The sequence below is a fragment of the Apteryx rowi genome, unplaced genomic scaffold (genome assembly GCF_003343035.1).
Source record: "Apteryx rowi isolate R43461 unplaced genomic scaffold, aptRow1 scaffold_481, whole genome shotgun sequence".
NCBI lineage: Eukaryota > Metazoa > Chordata > Aves > Apterygiformes > Apterygidae > Apteryx > Apteryx rowi.
The window spans coordinates 381237-404695 of NW_020450740.1; the positions used below are offsets into that span (position 1 = coordinate 381237).

General features: G+C 35.0%; 1 protein-coding gene across 13 annotated transcripts in view; it reads right to left on the reverse strand.

The window, feature by feature from the left end:
- The window catches only part of FRYL (FRY like transcription coactivator), a 178475-nt gene that overhangs the window by 62109 nt on the left and 92907 nt on the right, over positions 1 to 23459 (reverse strand). For 10 of the 13 annotated variants that reach the window (XM_026078606.1, XM_026078608.1, XM_026078613.1 and 7 more), the window contains 16 exons: positions 23222 to 23320; positions 21568 to 21669; positions 18602 to 18646; positions 15196 to 15299; positions 14429 to 14537; positions 11880 to 11966; positions 11111 to 11282; positions 10216 to 10348; positions 9846 to 9953; positions 8121 to 8358; positions 7291 to 7476; positions 7108 to 7194; positions 4980 to 5248; positions 4360 to 4555; positions 3209 to 3333; positions 168 to 225 (listed from right to left, as the gene is read on the reverse strand). In XM_026078606.1, the coding sequence (XP_025934391.1) occupies positions 168 to 225; positions 3209 to 3333; positions 4360 to 4555; positions 4980 to 5248; positions 7108 to 7194; positions 7291 to 7476; positions 8121 to 8358; positions 9846 to 9953; positions 10216 to 10348; positions 11111 to 11282; positions 11880 to 11966; positions 14429 to 14537; positions 15196 to 15299; positions 18602 to 18646; positions 21568 to 21669; positions 23222 to 23320 (2118 nt within the window). The remainder of the gene's footprint in view (positions 1 to 167; positions 226 to 3208; positions 3334 to 4359; positions 4556 to 4979; positions 5249 to 7107; positions 7195 to 7290; positions 7477 to 8120; positions 8359 to 9845; positions 9954 to 10215; positions 10349 to 11110; positions 11283 to 11879; positions 11967 to 14428; positions 14538 to 15195; positions 15300 to 18601; positions 18647 to 21567; positions 21670 to 23221; positions 23321 to 23459) is intronic. The other 3 variants (XM_026078611.1, XM_026078603.1, XM_026078604.1) reach the window with 1 other exon arrangement.

The following is a 23459-nucleotide window of genomic DNA, read 5'->3' on the forward strand; positions in this document are numbered from 1 at the left end:
AACACCTCACGATAATTTAAAAAATTGTGAAACATTACTTTTTTTATCTGCTACACTGACAGTTTTTAGGTGCAAAACTAAAGAACAATATAATTAACATTTCTTTACTACCATTTGTGAGAAGAGTTAAAATAGGGTAATCGAATATAGCAAAAACATCTTATTACCTCTGGCCTTCTTTCAAGTGCTTCCTTAATTATAGGATGTAATTCTTCTATTAGTTCCCTGAATAAAAATAAACAAATAAAAAGGATTAAAAAGCAATCACTAAATAATGTCTCAATTGAAAGATGTTTCACAGCAACTAGTGTTATAATTTAAACACCCTCTGGTTTTTCTTCTTTGACAGTAGCTTTGTGAGATAGATCAGCATTTAAAAGACAGATGCTTCCTAGTAAGCGATCTTCCTAATTTTAAGACAGAAAATCAACTGGATGCCTCAATAATTACCATTAAATTGCCATTTACCAAGTATTATGGCATATTTGTATCAGAAATGCTGTTTATTTATTTTCATATTCAGGGTTTAGCAAAGCCTTATGGTGCAAATAGATCTCATTAGAAAAAAAGGATGTTGGCAATTTATCATGTTACATTCTTTGAGTTGTCATGATGCATTTAGTTGTTAATAAAGATTGTTTTTTTAAGGCCAATAATAATATGCTGACAGAAGTTAGATTAGTCTCCATGAAAACTGAAAAGCAACATGCTTTGAAGCTGTGGATACATTCCCAATTTGTTCTGAAGCTCCCACAGTCTTTATTATTACTCAGTTCCTTCTACTAAATTGAGAATGTTTTATAATTCCAAAAAGGGGGCAGGGGAAGGGGAAAGAGAACAGTAGTAGTGTGAATCTATGCAGACAAAATGATAAGGTAAAAACAGACTATTTTTACTTTAATATTTGTTAGCCAAGTAACTAGCTCCTCCACTTTAGATTTGCTGGAGTGTGACCCAGGTATTTTTCTACCTCCTGCACTGTTCTAATATAGAGTTGTTAACCTCATTGATGGTTGGCATCCCTGCCTCAGCTGAAATGTACTTTTCTTTAGATCTTAACGTGCTGTGCTATCAACGCGTAGCACAAATCCCCTGACGTGACAAGGTCATGTCATTGAGGTTAACCTCATAACAACCTCATCAAAAGCAGGAACAAGCAATCACTTGAACAGGTTCCACAGTCAATGGCTGGCTCCTCTGCTATACCCTTCAAAGGTGCTCTTGCAGAAAATGGCTTAAGGTGATTWTAAAGTTTCAGTTACGAGAGATTTATGCATTGTTATTGATTAGTTTATACTTCCTTTCAAAATCAACATAGAAAAGAATTTGGAAGAAGCTTTTTTTTGAGAAAACATATTAAAGGGTCAGCTTTCAATGGAGAGTGTTGATGTGATCAGTACCCAGAAACGAAAGACAAAAAAGAATATTCTAGCAACACTTTAAATGTACTGCAAATAATCCATAATGAAAGTAACTCCCAAGTAACACATACAAAGTGGGGAGGAATGGTAGGGGAAAAAAAACCCCAAACTCCCAAACAAACAGCAGAGAACTTCAATGCATTTGGCAAGGCTCTGGTGCAAGTATGTACATTGGACTGAGAGGAAAAAAGCAGGTCGTCTGAAATGAAGCATGGAATTCAGAATAAYGGAATTAGAAGACTAATGACAATCATATCTTTTTTTAATTGCTGAATGAATTGTTTCTAATTCAGAGAACAAGGATTTCTGGTGAAATCCTTTCTTGTTTCTAGCTTTGTACAGCACAATTAAGATTTAAACCGTTCAGCAGATCTTTGGGGTCATTGGAAAAAGCTTGGCTAGACTCCTGGCACGAGAATAAAGTCAGGTATGATATACAATAGCAAGATTACCAAAGGAGTAAAATAAAATACTGTAACTGAGGCCTCACACAGTTTCAAACACATCTTTGACTCTTCGCTTGCAGTAATGTGGGAGAAGGGTGACTGGAGAAAAGAAACATCTGATTCAAAACTCAGGGTGCTAGTGATTCCCAGATTCTCCTTGCAGAAGCAGAACTGATTGCACTTAAGTGCTATAACATGCGGCTAAAAGTACAGCTTCACAGCTCTCTGTTGTAAGAGGCTGGTCACTGACAGAGAACAGCCGATACGGAGCACTGGCCCTTCCAGGGACTTTTCTTCCCCTCGGATGTTTCTGTCCCTCCTCCTCCTCCATAAAGAGGAAGGGTTGAGTTCAGTCCAGTGGCAGAGCAGGCACTCTGACACTCATGGCTTCCCAGCACAGCAGCACCGAGCCACCTTGTCACGTCAGGGGATTTGTGCTACGCGTTGATAGCACAGTACATTAAGATCTGAAGAAAAGTACATTTCAGCTGAGGGAGGAATGCCATGAAGACTAGAGAGATCATTTTCAATTCTGTATTTATATAAAGTCTCATAACAATAGGGCAATCAAAAGTTTGAATTACGAGCTAAACCCAAATACGCTGAATAGGATCTATGAAATTAAATTGACAGTCAGGACAGGTGATTTGGCACAGATTTAATTCTAAAACAGGTCACAGTTACCAGCATCCAAAATAATCCATATGGACTTGTCACCTGTACAACGTATGAGAAGGATGTATTAGTTATGAAGCATCAGGAGGCTTACTCAGAAAAATGAAACAGAGACAAGAACTTCAGTAGCTTCAGCACTGGTCAGGAAACAGCTGTAACTAGGTTTTTTTTGTTTTTTTTTAATCTAAAATCTCTTTTTAGAGTACAATGACCATGAATCTCACATCCACCACACGCTCAGTAATGTATGTTTGTTGGTGTTAGCAATAAGGAGAGCTTAGTACCTTTAGAAACATGATTATAATTAACATTTCAAATGTTAATACTCCACACAGTCTGCTCTTTCATACAAAGACAGTCTTTAACATCAATAAAAGGCAGCCGTTTAGTGTTTCAACTAACATTTTTTTCTTTCCTATTTGCATGCTTACTATGACATGTCTCCCTTGCTCTGCTTATATAGACATAACCTCTACATTAAATTATTTTGACCTCTAATAATCTTTGTCACACAATTAAATGCTAGAAAAGACAATGGTGGACAGTTTTCACTGCTTTATTTTTTAATGCTTAAAAAAAAAAAAATCAAAAAAACCTTTTCCTGAGCTGTGTTTCCCCAACTTCATAATCAATTAGCATAAGAAACAGATGAAATGCAACAATTACCTAAATGCTCCTGGGTTGGTCCTGCCAAGTCCCAGCACAAGGGATTCTGTAATTTCCATGCTCTCAGAGCGCATCATTGGGACTATGTGCTTAAACAAGGATGAAGGGGATGGAATGCCAATGATCTAACAAAAAAACAGAATAAATCAGAATGAAGTAGTTGCATAACACTGAGGTAGTGACATTAAAGCATTTCCTCTAATTTTACAGCCTTCTCACAGTGAACAGTAACTTGAAATGCTCATAATAAAAATGAAATTTTTGAACTTTGACGAGAAAACCTTTTTCTGCAATAGTAAATAAGTATTTTCTTCTTCTTCTTCATTCCCTGTATTAAATTTCTATCTTCAGACCACAATGAATGTCTCAATACAATAAACATGTGAAATTTAAAATGGAGAGAAGATGGGACGGGACCTGTTGAACGGAGGATGCTTTACACTTTATACGTTTTATTGTATCCACTCTCCTTAGAAAGAGGGAACAGACTTCTGGTGTCTGTCTCTCAGACTCCATTGCATTGCTCAAAGAGAACAAAATTTCAGTCTGTAGTTTCTCAGATGTAGGGAGAGGAACTTCATAACAACACAACTGGAATAAGCTGCTTCTGACAGCAATCTGCTGCACAGTCCATCAGTTACCTTCAGCACCATTGTATCTTCTATGCAAAGCTACCAAAGTGAAGAACTAAGCAAAAAAAAAAAAAAAAAAGTTTGCAGGTGATATGAAGTAAGGCAGACAAAAAACTGCCTGCTGTTGGGAAAAATATAACATTATGCTTGAACAGGCAACTGCCTCAGTTACTGAAATTGGAATTACAGGAGGCTCCTGACAGAAAAAAAAAAAAAAAAAAAAAGATTATGGTAAGTAAAACACTTCCCCTTATCATCAGAAAAGACTTTGAGATTGGGTTAACATTTTCATGACATGATTGTTTTTTGCGTGAAAGAACATAAGCAGAAAAACTTCTACAACACAGAGTGGGAAAAGCAAACTGAATCACTATCCTAAACAATGAAAGATAAATGTATACTATACCATTTTTTCACAGAAATCACAGAAGCATCTGAGAATCAGGATATTTATTAATTGTTTCTACTTTCAATAATATGTAATTAGAGCTATCTATAGTAAGCAATAGAAGAACCTACTCTTGAATCAATGCTATAACCACTGTCAGGAGTAGACGCCAGCGTCTCAGGAGGGGAACATCTCACAGAGCCTGTGGAGGTGGAGGAGTTTGAAGAAGAAGCTGCACTGCAGCATAGAATCAGGTAGTTTCTCCAGAGCCCAATATAGGAGTCGCTGCTTGTAGTAGTATTTACTTTCTTGGCATTGATAGGGCTGCTATAAAAAAAAAAAGAAAAAAAAAAAGAAAGAACAAAGAAAAAAATCTCAATATAGAAAATAAAGCTTACCAGATTTAGCTTTTTCTATTGAATTTACTTTTAACTTATGTATATGCCCTCACTTCTGCAATTGTTAACATGGCGAAGTCTGAGTAAATTATCAGAATAGACTTGTACAGCAATAATGTATGTTTTTATAGAAAAATTTGTTGAACTACAATATGGCCAAAAGGCATGAATTAAGCCAGACTATTTTCCTTCCAAGTGGAATTGCTTTAACATTTTATTATATAAAGTTGAACTATACCCATAGAAAATAATAATAGTGCACATTTCACCTTACTGTAACATAATGGCATTACAATGATAATAATCTTAGAGAAATGTTTACGATATTGTATTTACTTAAGAAAAGAACTTACTTTATATCCACCTGTGGGGACAGCAGTTGGAGTCTGGTATAAGCAAATGTCCAAGCATAGCTTACAGCTGTTGGGCAGTGTTTTGGAAGATTTTCTTGTTTCATAAAACTTGAGAGGCTTATAATCCATGGATCTTGGCCTTGGGTCACATGTGCAAATATCCATATATGCGATGGACTGACCACATCAAACTGATGGCTGATTGGGGAGGAACTCCAGTCAGCCAAAGTTTGTAAATCTATTGAACTGGGGCAGTACAGTAAAGTAGTCTGTGTGTGTAAACAGAACAAGGAAACATTTAATACCCATATATATTGAGTAACAATGTCTTTCCACTGCTATATATCTAACGAAGTATCAGTATCAAAAGCACATCTAGCAATTGGATTAACACATTACTTTTACTTAATTTGTGTTGTTTAATAGAAGTTCTTAACATGGGCAGTTATATAGACATGCTATTTGGAAAGAAACTGGATATTAGGAAATAGTAAATTGTAAAAAGCCCTTTCACTTCTGATGACTTATTCTCCCAAAAGGTTCCAGATTCTTAAAACCTTACTCCTGAATTCCATTTCACTTCCTAAAAGTAATATCAGAAGAGTCCCTCCTTGATACTTACAAGTTAATAATAAACATATATTAAAGAATTTAGCTGCTATTTATTGATAATTTATTATAGCTTTCATCACGAAAAAAGGCCCCCTGATTGATAGATGCTGTATAGCTATAGAAGAAGGTAGTAGTCTCTTCTTCAAAGAACTTGTAATCTAATGAGCAAAACGAGAGGAAAAAAAAAATATATATATATATATATACACACACACAGAGGAAATACTGACACAGTATTGATCACAATAAATACAATGGTCTTGGCAGCCTCAGAACATTCCTCAGATTTTATTGTCATTAGGTAGGGATTGGAAGGAGAAAAAAGAAGTGGTTTTGCAGGTGTTTGTGGGGAACTCCAATACAGTTGATTAAGCATAGGCAAAAGCAGAGAGTTTTGGAGAGGAAGGTTTGGGGGGCTGGGAGTGTTGTTTTTGTTTTTTTTCAATCTTAAAGGCAACAAATTGCTGATGAAGTTGGTATTATCGACCAAGGTGGAAAAAACTCAGAAATCTACAGGAAATTAAACATGATAGACTACTGCAAAGAAAGAGCCCTGTGTGTGAAAAAAATATGAAAATGTTTGACACATTGGAATTCAGTGGGTGGATGCAAAGAGGGCACTATAAAATGATCCTGGTACCGGAAATCTGGATAGACACGAAACAGATCAAAACTGCATTTATCCAACCAACCAAGAGAAAAAGATGTTATACTAACTGCTAAATAGGAAAGACCATATTTTTTAGTGACCAGTAAACAGAATGCTGATTTTGCACAGTTGTAAAGACCTATAGAGGAAATCTGATTTAATTTAAAAACAACACTAATACTTTTATGAAACTATAACCACACAGAATCAGAGCTGAAGTATATTTTTTTACAGGTATATTTCTCCTTGATCTATAGGCTTCGTTCAATCCCAGCAGTATAACAGAGACACCCAATGTTAAATTATGCAAATCAACTTCCTATGATTAATAGCAGTATTACTAATAGTGTTACATTATTTATAAAAGTATTATATTATATTATTACAGCATTATATATATAAATATATATATATAATACAGCACTAGTATTAGCATTACAATTTTGCACACACAATGCAGAAAACCATCCGCTTTAATAGGCATATAGAATTGAAAAAGGACCATCTGGATTTCTGAAAAGTTTTCTACAACCAAAACAACTAATGTGTCATAAAACTATTTACATAATCCAAGTTGGCTATAAAATTAGAAAGAAGTTTTATCCCTGCTATTTCTTATACATTTATTATCCCAACAACACAGAGTTACAATGAACAGTCTACGCAATCCATCTCCTTTGGTAAAAGACAAAAAAATATAATAAGGGGAAAAATATTAAATGCTCATTCTTTCCTCAAGCCTAATGTAAAAGCAATGTAATGACACTATAATTTAAAATATATACAGTTCACATGGGACAAAGATTTTACCTCATCTTACATTCAATTTAACATAAAAAAAAAAAAAAAAAAAAAAAAATCTCCTACCTGATCAGCCCCAGTGAGATGTATGAAACTCTCCAGGATAGAAGCACTTACTCTGTCCATCACATCTATAGCCAAATCATCATCAGTCTACAAAAGACAAAATACAAAACATAACAAGCTCAAAGCCAAGAAAAGCAGTACCCTTTCCGTGAGCAGTTACATGAATGGGTCATTGACTCTTACCTTGGAAATTTCTAAAAGTGTGAACAAGGCTCTTATTTCTCTAAGAACACCGACAGCTAATCTTCTGGTTGCAGGCCTTGTGCTGCAAAGAATAACCAAAGCAAAGCCTTCTACTACATGAAACACACTGGAATAAAGGGTCCTCTCCAGAGGAAGGGTATGTGCAGCTCCACTGGATACACCACGCTAAGGAAAAGATAATACAAGGTAAACAAAAATTAAGAACAAAGTAAACATACCAAGATACAGTTCTACTATTAGTAATGGTAGAATTAATTGTAAGATACTTGGATCTTGCTTGGTTGCTAGTCAAACTTTCACATTATGAGAATTTTATAGTATCAGCTCCTTTGTATTTTTATCATCTCTCTAAATTCAGTCCGAATAAAAATCATAAACAAGTATTTTTTATTTCACTTTCTCATGAGAATGATGCAGCAAGGGTAAAATTAAAAATAAGTCATTAACACTCACATTTAAGAGTATATATAACTAAATGATTTAAATCTTTTCTATTTGTTAGTAAAAGATAGTTCTTTTCTTTAGTTCCACTATTTAAGCACTCCTATTAAATATATTTCCAGCTACACATGATGACTTTTGATGTAAACAAAAATGTGTCATAAATTAGTTTTTAGAAAATACTTAATAATATTAAAATACATTTCTGGCAGAAACTTTTCTTTAAAATAATAGGTCTAAAAATCTTCCAGCACTGCAAAAAAGTAAATTAAATATTTGTTACTTAACTAAAACAATAAAGCATGCTAACAAAAATGTATGTAGATCAAAAATGTATTTTAATATCAAAGAATATTATTAGGAAATACCTGAGAATCTTGGGTTTTATTGTGCATTTGGGCTGCTTGTTTCCACTGATTTATGAGCTGCATTAGCATTTTTACCGCATTGTCAAGAAGCGTTGGATGGACATCAGTTACTTCACGCACAATAAAATAAACAAATCCTGAAAGAACATCTTCCCGCCAGTCTGGAAAATCAAGCATTAATGCTTGGAGTGTATTAAAAGCCAAGGCGCGCAGTTCTTCATCCATATGAATTGTCAGCCTGTTTAGAAAAAAACAGCAATATCATCACCCCAGATTTGCACATTCTAAACCAGCCTTCACAAATTAAAATTTGGTGTTAACTCTTCTTCTTTGCTTTCTTTTTTCTGTTTTTTTTTTTTTTAAATTAACACAGAAAACTTCCAGAAAGATGCATTTTCTGCACTGAATGCATCTGACAGGCTACTAACAGAAGGCTTTACAGTCATAGCAAAATAATGCACAAGACTTCTCAAAACTAAGTATAAACAAATCATTTTCAAGAAAGATGTTCAAGCCTTTCATATGGGCCCATATTCACACGCATCTGAGCAACTACTTTGGAGCTCAATGGGCACCCAGTGACATGCAGGTTATTTTCTTCAAGTTAAAATCCAACAGAACACATTATTTCTACAGACAAAGCAGGTTTACTTTGGATATGAGAACCCTCCCCCCCAAACAAACCTTAGCACATATACTTAAAAATGTCTCAGCTTGTTAGAAGAAATTTATCAAATACTGTATTATTATTTAATAATTCATGTATTTTATTCCATTTTTATTCAATTTATTCCATTCACACATTCCAAACTCTGAAGAAACAGTGTTAAAAAAAAACTTCTTTCACACCACTAGCAGTTGTTTTTTTTTTTTTAAATAACTCAACATACTACATGCAAATACACTTGTATTTCAGAACTACAAACTGACCAGGATTCCTGCACCAAGATCATTCTTATTTTAAAACCATGCTCTTGTTCTCCAAACCTCTCCCTTCTTCCCAAGCTCTCCTAAYAGAGTGAGTTCATTTGCCCAATTCTACATGTTTCAGTGTATTTAATCTAAATTTGCTTTTATCTTCTTCCTTCTTTTGAGTAAACAGGGTTGGGGGGTGGGAACAAATCAATGAGGAAGGTTTATTGCTTTAGTTAATAAGTAAAGATTGCTTGCATTTATCTCAACTGCCTATTCTCACTGAATGCTCAGATTACCCATCAGCCGTCTCCCACCCATTACTTATCAGCACTGATAAGGCACAATCAATTTAAACTGAGATAACAGACAGAAGAATATGTGTAGTGTTGGATCAAAAAATGGAAAAAAGTATTAGAATAAGTAGAGAGCAAGAAAAAGTTTCCCGTAAGTGCTTGTCTCACATTTTGATAATGTCAAACAAGAATGTNGGGGGGGGGGGCAGATGATAGTAACAAAAAGATCACAAGTGCAAAAAACAAAGCAACAGAAATAAATTCCTAGTTTTCAAAAATTTCTCTCTAAAAATCTACATTAAGTTCAAAATCTTCTCTTTTAAGACATATTTACCTCCTGCTACTCTGGCCAATAAGTAACTCTTGACCAAGTGCAGAAGGTAAGCAGGAAGAGGGGGAATGGATGCTTGTATGCAGTGGACTCATACTACATAGACAGTGCACTGAAAAACTCTTGATTACACAAACAGCTTTAAGAAAAGAACATTCAGTAAGAGCAGAATTTCATTTTCCTTACCTTGCAAGCAATTCAATGAGGTCAGTCCTGCTCATGCCATCTGGAATCAGTCTTGGGATAGCAGCAATACAAGTTCTGAACAAATCTATCTTAGGTTTTCTTTCACCCCTGTGAAAACAGTTTATATCCAACAAAACAAGAGGGAAAGCTACTTCAGTACGCCACAGATATTTTCAAATTTATGTCAAAACTACAGAGGCTAACACAAGTTATCACCCGCAATCTACACATTAGTGAAATTAGCCTTAATTTAATATTAAAATAAAAAGTTAACGTTTTAATGTACTAATGATTGTATCTGAAACATATTACAGCATAAAAATAATATAACATGACCCTGACAATGAAAATATTTTAATTTAATACATACGTAATCATGTCTTCAGGTTCTTTATTGGACATCTGCACACTAGTCATGCACATTGGTCTTCCAACTTCTTTGTCCAAATGCCTAAGAATGCTATCTAGTGCTTTTCTGACTTGAGGATAGTATATTGACATTCCTGAAAAGACAAAGAATTCAGATGATTTCTTTCACTATTCCATGTTCTCATTTTATTTTCACCTTCTCACTAACTTATTTGCCATTTATTCAGCTTAAGACAAATATCTTTTGTACAATAAGATGATATTAAATACACTAAGTGTTGAAAAAAAATGCATGCTGAACATGTAGTAGGTGTTGTTAGGTGTTAATAGGAGGAGGTGAAAGTAGACGTTTCTGCCAGGAAGAAAGTAAACAAGGAAGTAGCTCTTAGTTCCTTTTCTGTTTTCTCAATTCTGAACATTTTAGTTCTAGTTGAAATTACACATGTTGAAACAGTCCTTTAGAGACTACTTCATCAGCAGAAGGTCAATACAGCATGGGGATTAAAGTTTTCTCACCCCACTTCAGTTGGGGTTTGGGACATCCTAGGGTGACATCAAGGGAACAAAAGTTGCCACACTAGTAGTTTTCAGGCATTCTTGTGCTAATTCAGCAATGCAAAACAGTTTTTAAAAAGCCATGGATCTGGTCTTGGACAACAGAAGTTCAATATTCTGAAGCAGCCCTTTTCTACAGAAGCAGAGCAATTTTGTTAAAATATATTACCATTAGATTCCTAGTAACAATTAAAATAAATATAGAAATAAAGTCTACACAAGTGTACTGCTTGAGAATAGCTGAAGACATATATTTTTATTTATATATTTGTATTCTTTTGTAAGTTGACGTGTGCGTGCGTGCGTGTGTGTGTCTCAGCTTACAAAAGAATACAACATACCTATAACTTTTGCTTCCTCATCTGTCAGGGTTTTATTAAGAAAAATTTTCTTCACACGCAGAGTATTTCCTGAGGGAAGAACAACTCCTGTGGTTGGCATTGGTGGTTCACCGTCTTTCTGTTGCAAACTATCTGCTATCACAAGGAAGACTCTGAGGCCTATATTCATCCTCTGCAATAGCAACAATAGGAAGAAAAAGGAAGTAGGAAACAAAAGGAATTACAACATTAAAGTCACATAGATGAAGATAGGCATTATTTAAATATTACATTTTAGGGTAATGAAAGTAATAAAGTTCAAGCCTTCGGTGCCTCCCCACAACTCTGATTCTAGTTAACTGAATTGGCATGGACTAATGTACTTAATGTTTTTACAGGACAGAGCACTAAAGGACTTGATATGAATCTTGACATACTGAAGCCGATATTGCTTCAAGTTTCTCATCTATTAGACCAGATCTTTAACTGTAAGAGCTAGATAGGACTTCCCTGAAAAAGGCTTTACAGTTTTATTATAACAAACATTCATACATACCCACTGAATTTGTTGTTGAAATGAGTCCAAACTGCAGCATTGTTGCTAGCTTCCTTAGCAGAAATGAAGCAGCAATTGTGCACAAATACAGTTACTTCTTTTGTTTAATCAGGAGAACCTCCTTTGATACACATGAACCCGCTTTCATCCCAGCTCCAAAACAGTTAAGCACTTTCCCCCAAATTTCCCCCCATGACACCTTTTCTCCGCATATAAGTAATGAACCTATTTTACCTCTGGATTAATAGTGAAGGTTTTGGGTGATTTTCCAACACTAAGAAGATCAAATATTATTTCTTTCATTGCAAAATCCAAACGTTCCTATAAAGGAAAACAGATTGATATGAACTCCATTTTCTGTTAATAGTGAAATCTCTTGGCTTTGCATAGGTGCTGGATGTCATGTCTTACTATCTTATTACTCGCAGTTTTAAAAAAATATATTTTCTTTGCTAATTAATCCCATGAATTAACATTCTTGTCCATTTAATGTAATAAAATTTAACATTCTCTGTAGTAAAACAAAAACCAAAATACATTAAGATAACATTACTAAAACAGTAAAACACACATACAAATTAGGAAATGCATGAATCAAGGTTGTCTTTGCAACCTCGGATTACCCCCCTTTTGCAGTATGATACAGGTTTTTTTATATGGTCACGTACGATATGTACATAACCCACAGGACTTCAGTCTCAATTACTGCAAGAGATGCTACAGTAACTCAAAGAAATTAGATCAAATTTGCATAGCAGATGGTGTTTCTTTACAACTGTGGCTCAATTCTTGCAGTCAAAAGCATGCAGTAAATGAGCCAGAAAGAAAAATAAAACAAACCAGTCTGATGTACGAGACAATTGGACACTCCCTTGAAAAACAAATTTTACTTCTGCTTCCTTCAGGGAGTCCTTATACATGATGACAGTTGAGTTAAATAAAACTTTCATAATAGGTTATTAATTACATCTGCTTCATTCTGAGAATGCCTGGTTTCAGTCCCTGGGATCTCATTTGTGGAGCTGCTAAACTAGAAACCATTCTTATGTATTATACAATTTTATATACTCTGGAAGAAGCATGCACCAAAGAATAGAAACTTTAGGATTCATTCTCTGGTGAGAGAACAGGATGTAAAAACATACTGAATACTTAAGAAGTACTCAGAAACTAGGATGATAGAGGCAAGAGGAAAATTCACTAGGAAACTATGTATTCAGAACATGAATCAAAAAGAATAGAATAAATAAAGCATAGGCACCATATTAAACAGTGAAGCTAAAATAGTGAATAGCTACTCATTAAATGTGAACTATTTCACTTTCTGGTTCTGATTTTCTCAGCTCTGCGCCTGGCCTTTCCCAACAATTCATTACAATCTCATTTTCTACTCGGCCCATTCCCATGTTAGCCTCTCCTTCCAATCCAGATATACACCCATTGATTCCAGCACTTAACAACAGCTTGTCTGTCTAGGCACTCCCATCCATCAGCTTCTTGTCCCTATTTTCTTTTCCAAATCTTTATCCAAATCTCTCTCTCAAACTCCAATACAGGTTTTTCCTTTTTACATTTAAGTCAGTTTGTTTGCAACAGAAAGAATATGTTGCAAAAGATACCGCAAGGAAACAGAACAGAGTCTTTTTTGTTCTCAGGTGTTGTGATTCACATTAACACGGCTGACAGCAATCAGGAACAGCAATTTCAGGAAAGAGTTTTGTTCAGCTCTGGAACAAGTAGCCAGAACACATTGCAGATGGAAACTCAAAATGTAAATTGCAAAACCCAAGTCTTTACTGAGAGCTATCAATGATATTTTTCAGGAACTTAAGGGCTGTCAAAGTGGCTATTTTTTCCACAGGAATGAATAACCATAGCAATATATTTCCCAAATTTTAATTCCCTGTGTCAAAGCACAAAGTTAACAGATGTTCTAAGAACTTTAAAAAAAAAAAGTCAAATTTTTTTTTAGCTCGTCCCCTGAAATGTTTGAAGCATTTCTCTTGAAAACAATTCCTAAGCAATTCTGCTCAGGTCTGCAAATGAGCTGAATTGTAAAAGCTCAAAGTTTTAAATAACTAAAAATCAGCTATAAAGAGAGGAAACCTAGAAGACAAAAAACAGACAGTGAAGGATTTTGTCTCCCACTTTATCCCTGTGTGACCAGAAGCAAATCATTTTAGAAACTGAAGCACAGACAAGCTATCTGTAAGACAGAAAAATATGTCTCTAATTTATAAGGTTACTGACAAGCTAGTGCTATATCTGATGAAGTTATATGTTGCATTTTGATAATAGGACAACAGAAGCATCTAAAATAACGCAAAGCATAATGCAATACTAATATACAATAATGCACACATTGTGTATTTTTCCTCTATTCAGAACCTTGAGTCTAAATATAAGAGGATATAACTGTTCAGATGCTCAGTGCCTTATAAATGTATTATAATGGAATATACTAATTATATTACTAAATTTTTACATATATAATATATATGCATACAATTGTGCAATGTAAATACAATACTAATATTAACCATCACAATGTTCACACACAATAGCTACTGAAGTTACCGGAAAATAATTCTACACTCCCTTTCTTGTCACTAGTAGAAGTAGAATTTCATTCATTATACATATTTGGGAAATTTTTATTCAAGATATAATGCCATTAGTTCAGTACAAATATTTCAAAAATCAACCTTAAATTTACATTTCTTCCAAATAATGCTCACGTTGTTCTCATATCTCTACCTAGAAACAGTCTAGAAGGGTCTTACCTGAGCAATGAACTGAATAATCTTCACAAATATATTCAGAGGTGTGTCTCGAGGGACCACACTACGCGATCCTTTTGGAAAAAGTGCTGATACAATGCTCATGAGACGGCTACAGGAATTTAGAAACAAATATTATAAACAAATCCAGATTTTTTTTTTTAAGAAATAACTTTTTATAGTAGCATAGTAGCATAGATGTTACAATTCAAATGTGGCTGGTTGTACTACACATAATACAGAAACATACGACAGCCAGGACCTCCTATGTAAAGTACAGCCATCTGCTGTCACAGGCAACAGTATCATATGTTAATTTATAAACTGATCAAGATCTTTTAAACTAGTTAGTCAGGAGGAGGAGGAAAATCCGAATGACTATTCCATATTCTCACTATGCTAATATTTAGAAAAATCTTTTCGTTTTTTTCATTCATGGCCTACATTCAGTGATGGCCGCTTTACACTCTATTTATTATGGTACTATTAGTGCCTTTTAGCTTAAATAAGTTTCCTGCTTCCTACCTCTCCATCCACTTCTGTCACTGCATATACTTAAAAGCAATCATAGACTTTCTTCATTCTACTGGCCAAACTAATCAAGTTCTTTTTTYTCCCCACTCTCTATTAAGATTAAGTCTCTGTTCCTCTGTATACCCTGCTAACTCGTCCTTGCGCTGGCTCCAATATCTGTGTTGATATCATGGGGGGGGGGGAGGGGGGAGAATAATAATAATAATAATTTAAAACGCATTGCACAATGAACTTACCTTTGAGTTACAGTGTTGCTTTCACATTTTATTCTAATAACATAAACCCACAATAATCTATACAAAGATTCCAGTGCAACTCGGGACATTTTGGGATCTTTATTCTGTAAAATAAATTTAAGATGCAGTTACTGTTGCCTGTGTGACACTCACAAAACTTCTACTCAACTTTTGAGAATATTTTTAATTTTTTTTGAACAATGAAAGCTGATGTTTTTAGTACTCTGACAAAAAAAGTTTGAATATGTTTTCATAAAAACATTCCTGTATTACATATTTACAATACTATTTAAATATTGAACTAGTAATTCCAGATTATTTTATACATGTCTTACTCTGAGAGCAGAGGAGAAACTAACAAGCAGATACTCCCCTTGAGATGAACACCAAGAGTGTATTGCCTCAGATAACTTTTCTCAGAAAGCTACTGGGAATGGATACCTGCTTTATAGGAAACTAACTTATAGTTCATGCCTAACAACATATGAGTAGCTGTTTTGAGTCAAACACAAAGTCCAGCTAAGTTCAATATTCAGTTTATAACAGCAGTCAGTAGCAGGTGTGGAAGGAAAGAGCACAAAAAAAAGGCAAGCACACAGAGATACTTCTCTCAGTATGCCCTCCAGGCTTGCAGCAGCTTAGGGGCTTCCTGAGGGTTATACTGGTTTTTACTCACTTCTAATGGATTTTTATTTTAGCAATTAATCTAGCTGCCTGAATCAATCTAAAATTCTGTGGTGTAATTCAGTTTAAATTATGCACTGTATGAAAAATAATTTTTTGTTTTAAAGTTACTAATTTACAGTTTAGTTGGACTACTAGCTCTTATACTGAATAAAACAGTGAGTAACAGTTCTATATTCACATTCTCCATACCAATTTCAACCTTCCAGCTGAGGATTCTCAGTGTATATATAATCCTGAAGTGTCCAATGTTACTCTTGAAATTGGCCATTAGTATTAGCTTATGAATAGAATAGACAACTCCAAGGTGTCATCTTTTTAGGCATTCACTCAGTAAAAAAAATTCTTCCCCCATCTCCAGTGAAGTCTTTTCATTTCAAGACACAAAATTTCTGTATGATGGCTTGAACCTAATTAACTTCACTTTTTGTGGCTCCTACCACAAGCCAGTCAGAATAACAGTGTTACTTTGTCCTCCCAGGACAAGTAGAGTGCAATTTTATAAAGTGTTTGAGTGGATCTAAGACATTAAGAAAAGAGATGTTCTCATCTTTTGTTCCCTTCACTGCTCCTTTCGCATTGACTCTAGCAATAAGAAAGTCCAGGTCAGATCAGTAAGCTGATCCAAGTCACTTCATAACCATGTATGCCCAGCAGAATATAAAAAGGAGAAAAATATGGGTGGCTTTAACATGGATGGCTCAGGACCATTATTTCTGGTAGCAGATTACTTTAAGGAAGGCTAAAAGCATATCAAGAAAACACAGACACAAAAGTAGTCATGGTACTTCGTAGACAGATAACATATATGGCTGTCTATCAGAACATCAGAGGGAAGTTAAGCAAATTCATCACTTCAATGGTCTCAATGTGCATTTAGGATGCTGTTCCACAATAGCTTAAAGCAGTCTAAGTCAGAGATAATGCTGTTCTACCCCTCCTTTCATGCTTAATCAATGTGTTCCTACCATCACCTTGAATTAGCACACATGGAATGTGGCAGGGGGTAAATTTAGGAAGGTGATCTGGACAAAATCTAAAAAGCAAGAAGTCATACCCATCCCTGGTTGGTATTCAGACAGATGAACTGCTTGAACCATCTTACTGTCCAGTGAATTTATCAGCAGTTGTTACAAGGAAGAGGCAAACACTCATAACCAGATGAGAGGCCGAGACTGTGATAATGTTGATTTTAATCAACTTAAACTGTCAAGAAACTATGATATTATTACATCTAGCCTACAGGTCAACACATCTTCAAGGTCAAAGTAGGTTTGTGAATTCACCGGTAGGTACATTACCAACGTCTATCTTAAATGCATTGTCTAGAACTTTTCTCATTAATAGTAACACACTTGAGCAATGCTTTAGTTTTCTTATAACCGATATTCGAAAGGGGAGATTAATTTACAAGTCCAAAAGAAAACCAAAATATAAACCAAAAATCCAACATTGCTTTCAACAATCTAATCAAAAAGCCAGTATAGGTAGCAGACATTTATACTTCAGTCAACAACACTGCTCCACACTTGAGGAGCTTTATCATTCAATACAGCTATTTCTGACCAGTTATGACAAAGTTCACTTCTTTGTCAAAAAGCAGAGAGAATGAGGAGGCATTCACATTTTAAAAGGGTTACATGATTATAAATACAGCAGCACTGTTAATTTCTTAAGCATTGGAAACTTTCATTATATCTTCCTTATAACTAGTAACTGAACAAATATGCTAGAAGAAAATGGCTTTTTTTTGTATAATTATGGCACATTTATTTTAAGCTCAGTGTCAGTATGTCAGTATTTCCTCTTCTCTTTGAAATCACTGCATCTAGAATGCAGTATCTAGTAGCCTATTTAATTCACCATCTTGGCTGAATTTCAGTCTTTTAGCTGATGCATGTCAGGCTTTAAAGCATTTTTCCTGGATTTTTGTTTCAAATATAGTTCTGTTTCAAATCCTGAAACTTTTATCACAGACAAACTATCAGCAGACTATGGAACAAGCTGTCAAAATTGTATCTCTATTACAAAACAAAAAAGTAAGAGCAAATCTACAGTGGTCTTACAAGGCACAATAAGACAAGCCAATGAAACATATCTCAATGAAGGCAAGAAACAAAACAGTATTTTTTCCATGTTAGTCAAATGTAGTCACTTACTGAAGAAAGTACTTTTTAACACTGATGTTAAACTTTTCTTCTGTTCTGAACTAAAACAATTCCTACTTTTTAAAACCTGCAAAACCAACAGTGTAAAAGTCTTTCAAGTTAGTGCACTGCAAGTTGTTATAGTAAATAAGTTCCACATTTTTTATTGCGAATGTTTTCATGTTTGCTTACATGCAAAGTTTGCTCACTTTTGTTTAAAATGAATTAACAGAAATAATCATACATCTGAGTAGACATTTTATTTCCCGGTGGAAACATGCACTGCTGCTCAAGGAAGCCAGTTGTGATACTGTTACTCAATCTCACCAGGCCACATTTTCTCTCTCAAGAAAACTGACACTAGATAATTTTCTGAACTTTTTCCTTTACTCCCTGGCAAGAAAAAAAGATCTTTGAAAGATTAACTGTTCTTTGTCCTGTTGCAGCTTCACAGTACTAACAGCAATTTTACAGAGCAAGGAAAGCACAAAAATACAACAAACACAAAAACAAAATACAACATTTACATTAGACAAAGCAACGTTTCACTGAGTTATAACAACATATTAACTCACCTGCAATGTTTCTATTTGTTTTCTGATACTGTTGTTAGATGGCATCTAAATAAAGCAATGTGAGACAGCAAAACATAACAAACATGAGAATGGGAGGCACATGCATGTTAGATGAAAAAAAGCACAAAAACAATGGATAGCTGTATAGTAAGGACTCTATTCAGTAGAAATACAGTTTTTCCAGCAGAAAACATTCCCCCAACTTTGAAGGTTTCATGGTAACACATACCAATGTTAAACTATAAAAGTGAAAAAATTCTTATCTTTCACCAAACAGTGGTGCAGAAAGCTAGATACTTCTCTCTCCCATTTTGGCAGATTTCTTAAGTGTTCCTTCCTCTCCCTCCTATAACAGGTGGCATGGGTTCAGGATAACTCAGCTTCATTCAAGAATCTATCAGTTTTCTCAGGTATCTGCTAAAATTAGTCTATCAAAATACTGGTCAAAAAAGTAAACAAAATGTTTTACAAAAACTGACCACTGTTATAGCCTGCTGAGCAAATTCAGAGTTTTGCCTACACACCAGTGTATAAAGCAATGCCCTGGTGGGCTCAAAGCTAAAATAGCTACCCAACCCCCTTGCAAGGTCAAGGTCAGCTACGTGTATCCCAAAAGACTCCATTTGGTGCACTCCAGGTGTAGAGCAACTCTTACACCTTACTTATCTGCTATATGAATTGATCCAGATGCAGAGCTATTTAGTCCTTCCTCATAGCAGTAATAACAAGAAAGAAAAGGAAAACCAAGCTGCTTCCTTCAAGGAAGGCTAGGATGTTTTCTACATGAAATATGCCTGTGTGCACTGAGACCAAGTACAAACGGCTTACAAGGGAAATATATATTGCTAGTACTGGGTCTGGGATTCAGAGTACTCTCAGGAGCATTATCAAGCGCAATGTAGCTACAGTTGTTAAATGAAACATCGCACTGAAATACTGCACAGTAGGGTAGGATATGAACGGACTGTGCATCAGTTACCATGCAGTAACCGCCAAGGTGCAGGCTCTCACACCCAGCGAATGGGAAAATTTATTTCTCTACATGGCATTCATTGCTAGGTAAGAGTATGCACCTGGCAGTCATTGCAGAAAAAAATCGAGCCTTATGATCTAGCTTCCCTCCTTGGCAACTTGCTAGTGTCCCTATACTCTTCATAAAACATTCTTCATAGAATACTCCTGTGACAGACTAAGTGCTGTTATTATTTCAATCTTTAATTTGTTTAGTTTTCCCCCCATACAAGAGGGTGGGTGAAACTTTTAAAACAATTCCCAATAACTCTCAAAATTACTTTATTAAAGAACATGAGGGACACTAGAGAGAATGGATTTGGAATTCTTATTACATTTTACATACTTAAATAAGTGCAAATAAAATAATTTTTGTAATTAGGTAACCAGGAGAAAATGAGGAAAGGGAAACCTAATAGACTAAACTCCTGGGAAATTCAGATTTATAAATTCATGAGATTACTTATTATAGAGTGCATGCATTTTAATTAGCACCAACAGGCACAAAGGAACACATTCATTCACAAGAAAGAGGTGGACAGCTGGGACGTAGTTTTAAAGATTAACCTCAACAAAGTTTCTGAACAAGTCAGACATTCCAAAAAAACCATTAATATTTAGTGGGCCAAATTAAACCAATTCATAACATATCCTAAATAACTCATTGATAGCACAGCATCAAAACACTGCAAATTTTAATTGCAGAAATTCATATATTCAATTTCTGCTGAATAGAGCCTTAAGGTAAATGTGTTAAGCTGTTAGTGGTTAACAAAACTACATAAAATATAAAATGCATGCTGAGCAACTACCAGTTAAACTCACCGGCATTTATAGTTTTATTACATCCATTATCAGGAATGGATATTATGCCAGAAAAAAAAGCAACTTCTAGAATGTAAGAATTAAAAAAAAAAAAAAAAGCTCTAAAAACAAAAGCAAAAGAAGCCTTTTAGCTTAGCAAAATAAAAATGAAAACAAAAATCAAGGCAGATACTGCAAAAGAACTGCAAATGTTAGATGAAAAATATACAAAACCCCAACAAGCAACAGAAAAGTGTGAAAGATGTCACGAAAACAAAATGACCCTTAAAAAAAACCCAAAACAATTCAAGCAGCTAAACCTGCTTCCTTTTAACTTCAATCTGGCTTATGTATTTTACTAACAAGCTTTGAAATTGTCACACATACCTAACTGGAATGAACATTGTGAAGGTGGACCAAAGAATTAATTAAAAATATCAAAATCAATACATTAGACAAAATAATGAAATATGTTAATCAAAATTAATGAAAGAAAGTGTGTAACAGTAAATACTACAAGAAATTCACTAAAAAAATCCCTAATTTCCAAGTATCACAATCTCTGCATTTTATCAGTCAGCGAATATTGACTACTGAWTCAGCTCATGTTATCAACTGAAGCCAAGAGTTAAAGGGACACTGTAAATTTTATTTGAAAACAATTGTATCACAGGCTACAAAACAACAGTCATAGACATTATTTCTTTTCTGGTCTACTGATTCACTTTCTGTTCCTTTAATAAGCCAACAAGAGATATAAATTTTAGAAATATAAAATCCATTCATTTTCTCAAAAATCATTTTCATGTGAAGAATTACAGTTTGTACTTTCTCTGATTGGCATAAAATAGCGCTTATTAGCAGATACTTCTACAGATTTTACTCAACAGAACTGATGGACAATTCATAGTAGAATTAAAATAATTCCCCCCCAAAGAGAGCCATACCTATTTCCAGCATTACAGAACATCAGAAAAGCTTATACTAGACACAATGGAGACTTACGACATTTGAATATAGAAAAAACGTATTTCACAGTGTCCTTTTAAACAGCCAAATATTTGTTGTTCGTTTGGCACTGGAATGCTGAGAACAGACTGGAATAAACGCTACTGATCTGTGACAGTTCCTGAATCGAAAAGGATTCTTACCTTTAGATGTGACAAACAGTTCTGCAGGAAAACGTGCCAGTTATTTAAAAAAAACTGTTTCTGACTGACACACAACAGGCAGGTGATCAATGGATACAAAGCCTATGAGCAGGGGGGAAAAAGAATAGATCAAATTCCTCTTTGCAGCCCTCGCAAGTCTCCCGCACCGAGAACAAGACACGCAGCTGGTTCTCCAGCGGCCTCCCCCTCTCGCAGCGGCCAGGCCTGTTCGCCAGCTCCAGCGCCGCGGCCGGCAGCCTCTCGCGCGCTAGAACATGCCCACCAGGCACAACTGGCTGCGCGTTGTAAGATGTAATGTGCGTTCTAAGAGCTCGTGGTATAAGGCCAGGGCAATGGTACTACGGCATAGCTCGGAGTTCATGTCACAGCAAGCCCTGACCTCAAACAAAGACCATTAAAAGATCGCGCCCCTCTTACGATACTCACTCTCTCCCCGCAGTTACCTAATTCAGCTCATGGAGCCTTACACACTGGGAGAGGGAACTGCCTTTAAGAAGAATATTCAGGAACAACATCATCAACTCCATAAAAACTGAGGCAGGCTCTAGGTGGTCAGAAATGTTACTTTTCCTCAAGGTCTACTTTTAATTTGTAATGAAGCGCAATTTAATAACGTCTGTGAACATGCAAACTACGCTGACTTTTCTTTGCTCTTATACCATAATATCTGTTCAAACACTGCCCACTTTTCAACAGAACACATAATGGTGAGTAATACAAAATTTGATTTCAGATTATCTTATTACAGAACAAAATTTAAGAATAAGGACAAACAGGTAAATGATAGTCCTGATATAACAAAGTTTCTGACTTAGTAAATAAAATCACAATGTGAAAACTGGCATCAACTGCTTTACATTCTTGTTACATAGTGTTTAAGCACGTACAGTAACATGGGCTTTATATTCTGACTACCAGAAAACAGAGCTCATGCCTCTATTAGAGTCCCAAATATAAAAGCGAAAAGAAATGATTTTAAACTAACTTGCATTTATTGAATATGCCAATTGTAATGCAAAATTTAGCTCTGTATTTTTGGCAAAGTGAAGCGTATCAACTTGAAACATGGGTGCTGTGGTCACAAAGAACTACCAAATACTGCATTAATAAGAGAATTAAATCCATGCTAAGATGCAGTCTTACGGGAAAAAAAGCCTTAGACTCTAAAGGAGATAATAAAAGATGTTGGAAAAAAAAACAAAATATATGAGCAGGAGAAAACTGGCATAGCAGGGCCATTAAGAGGTTGCTATTATGCTGAAAAAGTGTTCTGTCTGCCACTTCTATCTTATAACTAAACATAAATTAAACATATAGACTCCCTGAATGTAAATTCTTATTAGAAGAGACATTAGCTGAAATAACTCTGTGCTAAAACCCACTAAAATAATTAAAAACAAGCATCAGTTTCAAGACAATTTCCCAAGGGAGATAACAGAGAGCACAAATCTTGCACAAAGACATGGATCAAAATTAGAGCAAATGCAATATACACAGTGTGAACTTAATGCTAATTGAGCTGAGAAGTCAAGGTTTAAATTCATACTGCTGCTAGCTTTTCTTAGATAAGGCACTAGCTTAAAAGCCTAAAATGAACAAAATGGGTGAAAGTTGTAATATTTCTTTAAAATACCAGTGAGTGCTTCTTTCTGGAACTCAATTCAAAGGTAGTCTGATAAAGCATCTCCACAAAATTTTTCAAACATGGCACATTGACTTCATTTTTAACAGCCTATTAAAAAAAATACACAGACATATGAGTTTAAAGCTTTATACAGAAGGCAGTTAACATATACATTAAGCTCAGGAATTCAAGAATTCAGTATTTAAATTTCACATTAGATAAATAATTATTTTAGTATTTCTGTAGC